This window comes from Arabidopsis lyrata (genome assembly GCF_000004255.2).
Source record: "Arabidopsis lyrata subsp. lyrata unplaced genomic scaffold ARALYscaffold_1, whole genome shotgun sequence".
NCBI lineage: Eukaryota > Viridiplantae > Streptophyta > Magnoliopsida > Brassicales > Brassicaceae > Arabidopsis > Arabidopsis lyrata.
The window spans coordinates 31,953,111-31,965,229 of record NW_003302555.1 but is presented as its reverse complement, the minus strand read 5'-3'; the positions used below and the strand labels follow the sequence as shown (position 1 = coordinate 31,965,229).

At 39.2% G+C, this 12,119-nt stretch overlaps 1 protein-coding gene across 1 annotated transcript; it reads left to right on the top strand.

The window, feature by feature from the left end:
* The first annotated feature begins 544 nt into the window (after window positions 1-544).
* On the top strand, window positions 545-10,319 carry LOC9328011 (nuclear pore complex protein GP210). Its single transcript, XM_021012610.1, has 30 exons — window positions 545-899; window positions 976-1,241; window positions 1,379-1,545; window positions 1,628-1,844; window positions 2,124-2,470; window positions 2,826-3,005; window positions 3,090-3,225; window positions 3,313-3,461; window positions 3,597-3,708; window positions 3,825-4,396; window positions 4,497-4,620; window positions 4,744-5,021; window positions 5,115-5,213; window positions 5,386-5,448; window positions 5,657-5,848; window positions 6,041-6,100; window positions 6,226-6,294; window positions 6,520-6,666; window positions 6,760-6,879; window positions 6,992-7,108; window positions 7,257-7,412; window positions 7,504-7,566; window positions 7,659-7,732; window positions 8,156-8,567; window positions 8,724-8,826; window positions 8,908-9,017; window positions 9,135-9,209; window positions 9,348-9,423; window positions 9,528-9,635; window positions 9,801-10,319. Exons 1-30 carry the CDS (start codon window positions 727-729, stop codon window positions 10,136-10,138), a joined length of 5,103 nt encoding a protein of 1,700 aa, XP_020868269.1. The 5' UTR covers window positions 545-726; the 3' UTR covers window positions 10,139-10,319.
* The last annotated feature ends 1,800 nt before the right edge of the window (window positions 10,320-12,119 follow it).

The following is a 12,119-nucleotide window of genomic DNA, read 5'->3' as shown; positions in this document are numbered from 1 at the left end:
AGCTGCTTCTAACGGCCTTCTTCTCATCGTCCAATCAGCTCTTGACACGCGTCGATTCTAGATTATTCTTATTTTCAACTTGACTTTGCGCATGCGAGATACACTTGTGGTTCTGTTGTCACAAGAACCAGCACTTGGATACTATGGTTGTTATGGAGGAGGAGGCGGTGGTTACAACAGAGGTGGTTGCGGTATGGGAGGAGGTGGAAGGTACGGTGGTGGACCTGGTGAATTTTTTTGTTATCTTGTACCATCAAATTTTTTTGTAATATTTTTGTGTCACCAATCAGAGTCTCTAATTGCGTCTAAGTAAAATCTTTATACTGAATTTTTGAAAAATGTAAAAATCTAGGGACCAAGCTTTTAAAGACTCAAAAAAATTTTTAAAAGCTTTTTTAAGTTCCCATAAGCCAAGAAGAAAAATAAAATCTCATCGGCGCGTGAAGAACAACACTCTCCTCTTTGCAGAATCCAGGAAAACGCTAAAACGACATCGAATCTGCCCTCACCACCAACAAAATTCAGCCACGTCATCATCGTTTCCCTCAATTTTCTTCCCCCTTTCCATAAACCCCTCTAAAAACCCTTGTTTTAGGGTTTCAATCTCATCCATCTTCAAGCTCTCTTAGATTTCACGGTCACTCTTCACTCTAAAAAGCTACTACTCTACTTCTTCAATCTACTCTCCTTTGTTTGCGTTGATGTAGCAAAACAAAGAACAAAAAAATGGTTCGTTTCTCGTTCTGCTTCTTCTTTCTCCTTCTCTTGCTATCGGCTGGAGAAATTTCATCGCAATTAGGTTCTGGTCCACACATTACCGATGTTAACATACTCTTACCTCCGAAGATGAAGAACCCAGTTGATTATCGCCTTCAAGGAAGTGATGGCTGCTTCAAATGGTACTTAGCTGATTTTTGTTAGATATTTGTTAAACTGTGATAACAAATCTGATTTTTTTTTTGTTTAAATTTGCAGGTCATGGGATCATCATGACATTCTCTCAGTTATACCTGAGTTTAATTCGAGCAGTCGTTGCTCAACCAGCGCGCGTCTGAGATCGATTTCTCCGTATAGTGGTAGAAAGGAGACTGCAGTTTATGGCACTGATATACAGACCGGGATGGTGATTCGCTGCAAGGTGTTTATTGACAACTTCTCACGGATTCAGATTTTTCATAATTCTATCAAGCTTGATCTTGATGGACTTTCCTTGCTTAGAGTCCGCGCTTTTGATAATGAAGGTTAGTGCTTGATAATTGGATTTTGTTTATCATACACATTCTTAAGAGTTACAAGTGTATAGCCCAAAGTTCTGATATAATGCACCTATTTCTTCAGTTTGTGTTGTGATTTTGATTTTTCTGAAATCTATCTGCAGAAAACGAATTCTCCTCACTGGTGGGTCTACAATTCATGTGGAAGCTGATGCCTGAAAGTGGTGGATCAACGCATCACCTTGCTCATGTGCCTTTGAAGGAATCTCCGTTGACTGACTGTGGAGGACTGTGTGGCTACTTGGATATCCAGAAAAAGCTTGCAGATAGTGTATGTATATCTATTGTTGAGTGTGAATTACCGAATCTAAAAAGTTGATGATGAGAGATTTAATGTGCCATAGTAAATGCAGGGTGTATTTGCAGATTTGTTTGTCGTGAAGGGAACCAAAATTGGACATGAGAAGGTTTCAGTACATCTGCTTGAGGATCCTCTGACCCATATATCCGATGAAATAGTACTAACGGTGGCAGAGGCCATGTCTCTTGAACCTCGTTCACCAGTCTATGTCCTGATGGGAGCTTCTTTTGGTTACACGTTAAAGGTCATGCGTGAAAATGTTCCTCAAGGTTTGTCTGCATCTTTGAGATTAATTTGATATTTAGCAATGTTTGAGTTGTGTGTTTAAAGCTGAGGTTTTTTGATACATATGTCAAATGGAAACAATGTACAGAGCATCCTCAGTACATTTTAATATTAAACTGGCAGAATTATTCTCTTTAGGATGGTTTTTTAGTGGCGTTAATTCATATTTTAAATACTTGTAACTGTAGCTCGAGTGTGACATGCTATGTTATGTTGCTTTCCAATCCCGTTCTTGATTGGTCTATTGTTTATTTTATTTGCAGCCGTGCATCTACCATCACCACATCATAGATGGTCTGTGTTGAACACTTCTGTTGCTCAAGTGGATTCTTTGATAGGTCTGACTAAAGGGTTAAGCTTGGGGTTAACAACTGTTGTTGTTGAGGATACCCGGGTCGCTGGCCACATTCAAGGATCATCTATTAATGTTGTCACTCCAGATACTCTTATCTTGTACATATCACCTTGGTCAATGTCAGGGGATCTTATTACAGAATCGAAACCTTTTCCATCATCTATGCATTGGTATGTGGTGTCTGGTCGTCAATATCTAATTCAAATGAAGATTTTCTCTGGAAGACCTGATGCACATGAAATCTATATAACTGAGGTATTTCTCTTCATTTTTATACCTTTTTGCATGCCCACATGTAGTTTGTATCAGTTTCTTTGTGTGACAATATTACCTTGCCTCTGTATTTTCTATCTATAGGACGTGGTGAATAGTTTCTTAAATCTTTTGGTTGTCAATCAATCGTCCATAAGCTTGTCTTTGGTCATGAGTCTCTTTATACTGGAGAGGAAACTGCTGGTGACATGTCTTTTTTGGCTGTTTCTTTTTTCACTGCTGTTCATTTGTTTGCTTTTAAGTTTCTCTTTCCTTTGCCGAGTTATGTCCAGATGATTTATTGTAGATAATATTGCAGTTATGTTCAACATAATAATTTCCTTTGTGTTGATTGCAGACGGATGACATAAAACTGTATGGAAAAGAATCACATTATTGGAAAATCTTCTCACTGCCAGATGAACTTTCCTCTGAATATGGTCAGCAAAATTCTAGAATTTTGAACGCAATGTCACCAGGGTTAGGAGAGCTAACAGCTACATTGACTTACTTCAGTGGGCATCAGGAATCAAAAGAAGTGAGAAAATTACATATCTTTGGAAACCCTTTTGTCTCGTTCCATTTGTTGGTACTGCAAGTTTGACAACTTCGTCTCTAGCAGGTTCTCAAAATTGTCCAAGAAATTATGGTTTGTGAGAAAGTGCAGTTCACATTGAACAGTAAAGATGACACACCTAAGATTCTACTCCCTTGGACCCCTGCTGTTTATCAGGAGATGGAGCTAATTGTTACAGGAGGTTAGTTCCCAATCTATGGTTCTCGTGACCTATTCTTTAATAGTTTGAAAAACCATGGTGACTTGATGATTGTTCTCCTCGATGTAGGTTGTGCAAAAGCATCGAGTGACTACAAGTGGTTTACTTCAGATATGAGCATTTTTTCGGTGTCAGCTTATGGAATTATCCAGGCAAAGAGGCCTGGAATAGCCACTGTAAAGGTGGTGTCAACTTTTGATTCACAAAATTTTGATGAGGTACATTGCTTTAATGCATATTATCCATTAGTTGATAATATATTTATTTTAAAGGCTCAAACTCTTTTGTGACTTATCATGCTATGGCTCTACTTTAAATTGTGGGGCTTCAACTGATTATTATGTTATCCATAGGTTATCGTTGAAGTTTCCATTCCATCCTCTATGGTTATGTTGCAAAACTTCCCAGTAGAGACAGTTGTTGGATCACACCTGAAAGCTGCTGTCACAATGAAGGCTTCAAATGGTTATAACCGGAACCTGTTTTTTTTTATCACACCTGCTGTTTATATATCATCTCTGTTTTCTGGGTTTGCTTTATTTTCTTTAATATTGCTAACTTGGATATCCTATATATATCAGGTGCCTCGTTCTCTAGATGTGATGCTTTTAATTCATTGATAAAGTGGAAGACGGGGAGTGACTCTTTTGTTATTGTTAATGCGACATCTGAGATGATGATGTGGGACGAACTAAGAAGCATGGACTCCAGCCCTCCTTGTTCGCGGGCTTCTATATATACTTCATCTCCTGGCCGCACAGTACTCCAAGCAACTGTGGCAAAAGAGTTCCATTATTTTGATAAGTCGTTGAGTGAATCAATAGATTTGAAAGCAACTTTAAGTATCGGGGCCTATCTGCCACTTTCTGTCAGACAAGATAGCGACGGGAATCATCACGGTGGATATTTGTTTGATAAGGCACAAGAAGAAACTGATTTTGGTGTTAGTAAGCTATATCTTGTACCTGGGACATATGTTGACGTTATGCTTCTGGGGGGACCTGAAAGGTGGGATGACAATGTTGAGTTCACCGAGACTGTGAAGACATTGTATGAAGATGAGGAGGATCTTACAAGCAGAGTTAACGTGCATCATGAGTTTGACCGCCATGCTAACATATATAGAATTTCGTGCCAGAAGCTTGGCTCCTATGTAAGTTGCAGACATTCTATGTGATTAATTTATATATGTTGGTATTACCTTTTATATCTAAAGTGAAGATGACACTGTCACCTCATCCCTGCTCATCCAGAAACTGGTCTTCTTGCGTGGGTATCTGGTGGGTATGGACCATCCTGTACCTGCAGTTGCAGAAGCTTTATTGTCTGTTCATTGCAGCTTCCCATCCTCTGTTGTGCTCATTGTTGATGAACCTGGTATGTTCAATATCTCCAATTCCATAGGTTAGATCTTTCAAGAGTTTCTCTAGAGGTTATTTACCTCAATTGTTGTATGCCATGATTTGCTCATGACATGAGGTTGTACATGTCATTTTACAGTTAACAAGCTTGATGTGATTAGAGCTGCTAGTCAAGCTGACAGGGCACCAGGACGACTTCGTGTAACTCCTGTGACTGTGGCAAATGGGCAGATAATTCGTGTGGCTGCTGTTGGTATTAGCGAGTTTGGAGAAGCTTTTTCAAACTCCTCAACTCTTTCTCTCAGGTGGGAACTGACCAGTTGCAACAATTTGGCATACTGGGACGATGATTATAACTCAAAAATGACAAAGTCTAGCTGGGAGAGATTTCTGGCTCTTCGCAACGAATCAGGATTGGTAAATATATTAAACCAATTCCCTCGTCATTATTTCATTCTTCCATCGTTAATTTATCTATCTTTTACTATATACCATATACTGTTTTGATAGTGCACTGTCCGAGCCACCGTTTCTGGTATTGATTATTCATACTCAACTCCGCTTCCACAAGGTTCTCAAAGTACTCTCACTGATGCTGTACGCTTACAGGTATGCATTTTGGAAGACTAATTGTAATAGCTTTATTCATTACTCCCACATTTCTTAATCATCAACGCTTACGGCTCCATTAGACTTTCCTTCAGTTATCTGAATTACCTTGTTACTATCTCAGATACGACTGTAGTTGTTTCTTATTTCTGTAAATTGGTTGAATATGCAGTTGGTTTCCACACTCAGAGTCACACCAGAGTTCAACCTGGTCTTTTTCAATCCTAATGCCAAGGTAAATCCTACTCATTAGCAAGCGTTTCCAATTAAAAATTGGCAAACAATAGATCGATAATTTGATGCTTACATTGGAAGCATGGATGGTTTGAACTTTGAAATGATTATTTGCATTTCCCCATTTTTTTTTTTGTCTCTGGTTCTACATAATTTGAGAGCACCACAACTAGGTCTGTAATACTAATTCAATAGTTTTTCACCCGGAGGTAAATTTGTCAATGACTGGAGGGAGCTGTTTGTGGGAAGCAGTTGTGAATAATTCTCGTGTAGCAGAAGTTATTCGACCCCCATCTGGCCTGCAATGCTCGCAAATGATGCTATCTCCAAAAGGGTTGGGGACTACACTCGTGACAGTATACGACATTGGGGTTTCTCCTCGACTTTCAGCTCTTGCGTTGGTAAGTTTGTGCTCTAAACATGATAATTTGATTCTGGAGACTTGTGGGATTTTATTGATTTGTTAATGTACGACGAACATGACTATGACTGACAGGAGTATATTTTACGGCCTGTTCTGTGGAGATCAGTGTGTGGGTTGTCACTCTTGATTTTAGTCTAGTCTAATCTTTCATGCAATTTTTATTATACAGATTAAAGTTGCAGATGTGAACTGGATAAAGATTGCATCTGGGGATGAGACAAGTATAATGGTATGTTTAGCAGACTTATCTCTTTCTTTAGTATTGTATAATTCCCTTCCCATGTGTTTTTGGTTCTACATTGCTTTCTGTGATCTCTAGTATGGTATTTCTCATGCCTAATTTGAATGTGCCAGGAAGGAAGTTCACACTCCATTGATCTCTTGACTGGCATTGACGATGGGATGACCTTTGATTCTTCCCAGGTTTAAGACGAATTTCTTGTAGATACTCACATGTTCTTGTTTTTCTTGCTCTAACATGTTTTGAAATAAGCATTGTCTATCTAGCTACACGCCTACACCAATCTAGTATATCTGATTTTTTAATATAAAAATGATCAACAGAATGTACAACAAAGTCTCTTAATTACTAATTTCTTATTAGCTGTTCATACAAGTTATTGATTGCTAAACTGTTGATAAGTGCAGTACCCACTTATGGACATTATGGTGCATATTGAGGATGATCTCGTGGAGCATGTCACTGTTGATGATAATTCACTTTCGGTCGGTGAACACGTGGGAACTTCCTCTTTTAAAATTGCTGCTAGACGACTGGGAATCACAACCCTATATGTGAGTTTACTTCTTGACTTTTTCATTGCTGTTATGATTTTGTTCTAGAACTAGGACATTTAGGTACATCTGAAGCAAAAAAAAATTTAATAGGTCAGCGCAAGACAACAATCAGGAGATAAAGTACTTAGCCAAACTATTAAAGTCGAAGTTTATTCCCCTCCAAGACTTCACCCACAAGGAATATTTCTTGTTCCCGGTGCTTCTTATGTGGTATGATAGAAATATATATATCTCTCTCTTTTAATCTCTGAGATTTGGGTCACTGTCTAGTCCACAAAACGATTTTTTTTGTCTGATCAGCATTTTTTTTTCCTACTTATAGCTCACTGTTGTAGGAGGCCCGACCATGAATGTTTCTGTTGACTACACCACTGTGGATAGCGAAGTGGCAAAGGTTGAAAAATCAGGACGCCTATACGCAACATCACCCGGCAACACGGTAGGGGCAAAATGCTTCGAATCTACCTTGTCTTTTCAATACTTAAAGCAGGACAAAATTTGGCTATGAAATCATTTCCAGCTAGGCTTTATGGGAAGATGTGGACTCAAAAGATATGACATTTTGACCTTTTCTCTTTGGTGATCAGACAATCTATGCAACGATTTACGGGAGTGAAGGTACTGTAGTTTGTCAGGCAATTGGCAATGCTGAAGTAGGACTTCCTGCTGCTGCGATGCTGGTGGCTCAAAGTGACACTGTGGCCGTTGGTCATGAAATGCCTACGTCCCCATTATTTCCTGAGGTGAGAATCATAAGGCAGATATGACTCACTGCTTAGGTTAATTCGTTTGAGAGCTCACTTGCAAAAATCTGATTCCTGGTTACATTATCAGGGAGACCTTTTGTCTTTTTATGAGCTCTGCAGCGCATACAAGTGGACTATTGAAGATGAGAAGGTCCAATTCAGTGTTCACCCTTACAGTATAAATAGTAATCTATTTTTTTCAACTCCTATGTTTACGCTTAAAGCTCTGTTTTTCTTGTTAAGGTGTTAATTTTCATTGCATCATCCATCAATGTGGAAGAGAATGCTGCTGGCTTTATCAATGTCGTCCAAGGAAGGTAACTTAAGATTATCGCATGTGCTCTTGCATTTATACTCTATAGATTAATAAGATGCAAACCATTGTCCAATCATGGTTATTAAATATTTTCAGGTTGGCCATTGAAACTTATCCTAATAGAGAAGTTACTTTTCACTAGTCTAAAATATCCTTAGAAGGCATCATCATGCTAAGCATCATTCAGCTTTTTAAAGTAGGCTCAGCTAGTGCAATTAGCTTGCACGTTAAACATTGTTGGAACAATTACTTACTCAAGCTTAGAAGGCAATGACACAGTTCGTAATAACTTGAGCTTAGTATTCTTGTATTCTGTTCAGCTAAGGTTTATGTAGATTAGTAAACTTTGACGACTCACAAACATATTCACATAAGCTAGACAACTCAGGAAATTCTAACGAGCAGCTTATCTTTTCTCTTACAGATCAGCTGGCAAAACCAGAATCACAATTGCCTTCTCATGTGATTTCGTGTCTCCTGGCTTGTACTCTGAATCTAGAACATATGAAGCGTCAATGATTTTATCTGTTGTGCCTGATCTCCCTCTTTCGCTTGGCGCTCCTATGACTTGGGTTCTTCCGCCTTTTTATACATCATCTGGTCTATTACCTTCATCTCTAGAGCCACAGAAGCATAGGGATGGCCAAAGTCACAGAGGCAATAGAGTCTATTCCATATTGAAAGACTGTAGCTCTCCGGCTGATTTTGAACGAGATACCATATCAATTAATGGTGGAAGTGTCAAAACAACAGATAGCAACAATGTTGCATGTATTCAAGCCAAAGACCGCACAAGTGGAAGGATTGAGATTGCTGCTTGTGTGAGGGTTGCAGAGGTATTTTGAATGTGGAAGTCTGTATATTAACTATCTTTCAGTTTGTAAAGGATCGTTGTCTGCTCTAGTTTATAGCCAATCGATTAGTTATTCTATTAATTTCTTGCTTCATTTATCTTCTATTAGTCTACTTTGTTGGTAACATAATTCTGTCAGGTTGCTCAAATAAGAATGAAGAGTGAGGGGATCCCTTTCCACGTGATAGATCTTGCTGTCGGCGGTGAACTTGAACTTCCAATAAATTACTATGACACTTTAGGTAATGCTGTCATACTTTTATTTGGATGCTTCATTTTTTTGGTGTATTTGTCTTTTTTAATCTTTGGTTTGTTTTGGAAAGGAATCCCTTTTCTCGAAGCACATGGTGTTATTACATACAATGCCGAAACTAATCATCGGGATGTTGTGTATATTAAGACTGTCAATGACCAACCAAGTGCCTACATTAAGGTGCGTTAATCCTTACTATGAATTGATACATGCTTATATAAGATACTTAAACAAAAATAGTTTATTCAAGTCAGTTAGGATTTTTGACGTACAATCTATATTCTGTATATAATGAAGGGAATAAAACATGGCAAAGCTCTCATTCGGGTTTCCATTGGCGGCAAAAATCTCAGGAAATCAGACTACGTTCTGGTAAGGACTAATATCATGAATGTAGTTACCTAACTTTATAAAAATTCTCTGTAAAGAAATAACTTTATGTCATGTAGGTATGCATACATCTGTTATTATTTTCGCAATTGGCTATATCACAGGTATTTTCTTTTGCAGGTTTCAGTTGGGGCGCATATCTTTCCTCAAAACCCGGTCATTCACACTGGAAATTTGTTAAATTTCAGCATAGCAGGTAAAATGTCAAATCAAATCTACATGATAAAGGCATTTTAATGCGCATTCTGTTAAAAAATACAGATTTCTCGCCAAATCTAAGAAACTTGCAATGTGATTTAGGGGCTGATCATGAAGTCTCTGGTCAATGGGTTACATCAAACAGAAGTGTCCTATCCGTCAATGTGGCATCTGGCCAAGCTAAAGCGATCAGCCAAGGCTCAACTCATGGTAATATCAATTTATCTTTCTTGTGCATCAGTTGGATTTCTAAAGGATCACACTAAGAGATATTCTTTATCCTGCTACTGATCTTTGTTGCATATGCACAGTTACACCGGTTATAGACTAGGCTCTGGTTCTTCAACTTACCATGTGATGAAATGTTTTCTACAGGCCAAAGTGTAGAAATTGATGTCTCCTATGAGACGGGCGAGTCCCTAGTAGCTTCGTCTAAAGATGGATACTCTTTTTTGTTCAAGATACTATGGTGCGTTTTGGTGTGGGCTATATCAGGGATCATCTCGATGAAAGTGATAGGGTCTAGAATTGCAACAAACAGTGGAACTGCAGGACCGGGAACACCAGAAAGAAGAAGCGGTGCAGTAATATACCATGAGGAATCTCCAAGAACACCATCACCGTTTATGGAGTATGTGAAGAGAACAGTGGATGAAACTCCCTATTACAGAAGAGAAGGAAGAAGAAGGTTTAATCCTCAAAACACTATGTAGAAATTTAGATTTTGATGATGATGATTTTGCTGTGAGTTGTAAACTACCGAACCTAACCTAAGGCCAGCAATGTTTATATCATTTGTGCATTGTCATCAAAGGATCCGTAATTTGCTCTGATATTGTTTATTTAGGTTTTTGAATTAAGGGATTTATTAAATGAAGAGTTTTAAATCTGATTCAGAGAAGATCAAAGCCGATGTTTACAAAAAGAAGCCATGGAGAGTGATGTGGGAACATTTTAAGTTATTTTGATCAAAAGTTTTTATAGGCAACGAAAACCAAAGATGTTATGCATGCGTGATGTATCCTCCTACACTACAAAAAAAGTCCACATTGATAGCACTAGACGATAGCGCATTTTCCTGAACTGCTATAATAGATGAGTTCGTGATTTTGGTTACTTTATAATAGCACTTGATAAATGCTAAGCCCAAAAATCTTTAAGCGGGAAACAAAAATGACCTATTCCGCCAACACTTAGCAAAAATTATTCACTTAAGTGCCTTTTGTCTTTTATTTTCCCTTTGTTGTCGCGAAACATAACCAGTTTAGTCTACTGAGTTAACCTCTCAGATCCACGAGCTCTCTCAAATCCCAGTCAAATTGCAAACCAATTTCGATGCCAAGCCTAGCCAAAACCACTGACCTTGTCGCCGGCCATAAAATCGTGCTCCTCCGCAGACACATTCTTCAGCACCAGCGCCAGTGAGCTCAAATCGAAGGCAAGTCTTTCTTCCCTACTCTAATTTCCTTCTTACTCTCATTTCCATGTGATTTCGAGTTGCTCTTTGCGAATTTAGGGTGTAGATGTGATTGCATTATTTGAAATTATCGATTTTAGTTAGGGTTTATATGCATTGATCTTATTTTTTTAAAAATTGCTCTTTGCGATTTTAGGGTTTATATGCATTGATCTGTTTCTAACCTAACGAATTGGATTTTGATTGAAAATATGGTTTCGGGTATTTGTGAAGTTATAGATTTGGGTATTTGTGAAAATATGCTTGTTGTTATAAACATGCTAGTCAAATCCCTCGAAGAAAACGACCATGTGGCTCATTTATGCGACTGTTTCCGACAGCTTAATCTGCACAACATGAAGCTCAACCCAGCAAAGTGTCGTTTCGCGGTAAAGTCAGGCGAATTCTTGGGATATCTGGTAACTCACCGAGGCATCGAGGCGAATCCTAAATAAATCGATGCTCTGCTCAACATGCCCTCCCCGTAGAACAAACGCGAGGTGCAACGTCTGACCGGAAGAGGCGCAGCCCTGAACCGATTCATCTCCCGATCTACTGATAAATGTCTGGCCTTCTACGATACTCTGCGTGAAAACAAGAAATTCGAGTGGACCGATCGTTGCGAAGAAGCTTTCCAGGAACTAAAGAAGTATCTGGCAAATCCACCAGTCTTGGCAAAACCGATCCCGGGTGAACCGCTATATCTGTACATCGCTATCTCGAACACGGCGGTCAGCGGAGTAATAGTCAGAGAAGATAGGGGGGGGAGCAAAAACCGATTTTCTACGTCTCGCAGAGTTTCACCGATGCGAAAACGCGCTATCCACAAACCGAAAAGCTCGCTCTCGCAGTCGTAATGTCGGCTCGGAAACTACGACCATACTTCCAATCTCACTCCATCGTCGTTATGGCGCCCATACCTCTCCGAGCCATCTTGCATAGTCCAAGCCAATCGGGACGCCTAGCCAAATGGGCAATAAAACTCAGTGAGTACGACATTGAGTACAGAAACAAGACGTGCGCAAAATCCCAAGTTTTGGCAGATTTTATCATCGAACTGCCGCCAGAAAACATTCGAAAAAATTCGCCCGACGCCGTTTGGATCCTCCATGTCGACGGCTCGTCCTCAAAGCAGGGCTCTTGCGTCGGGATGCACTTAGCATCTCAGGAAGGGGAAATTATCGAACAGTCTTTCCGACTGAACTTCGACGCAACCAACAACGTGGCAGAATACGAAG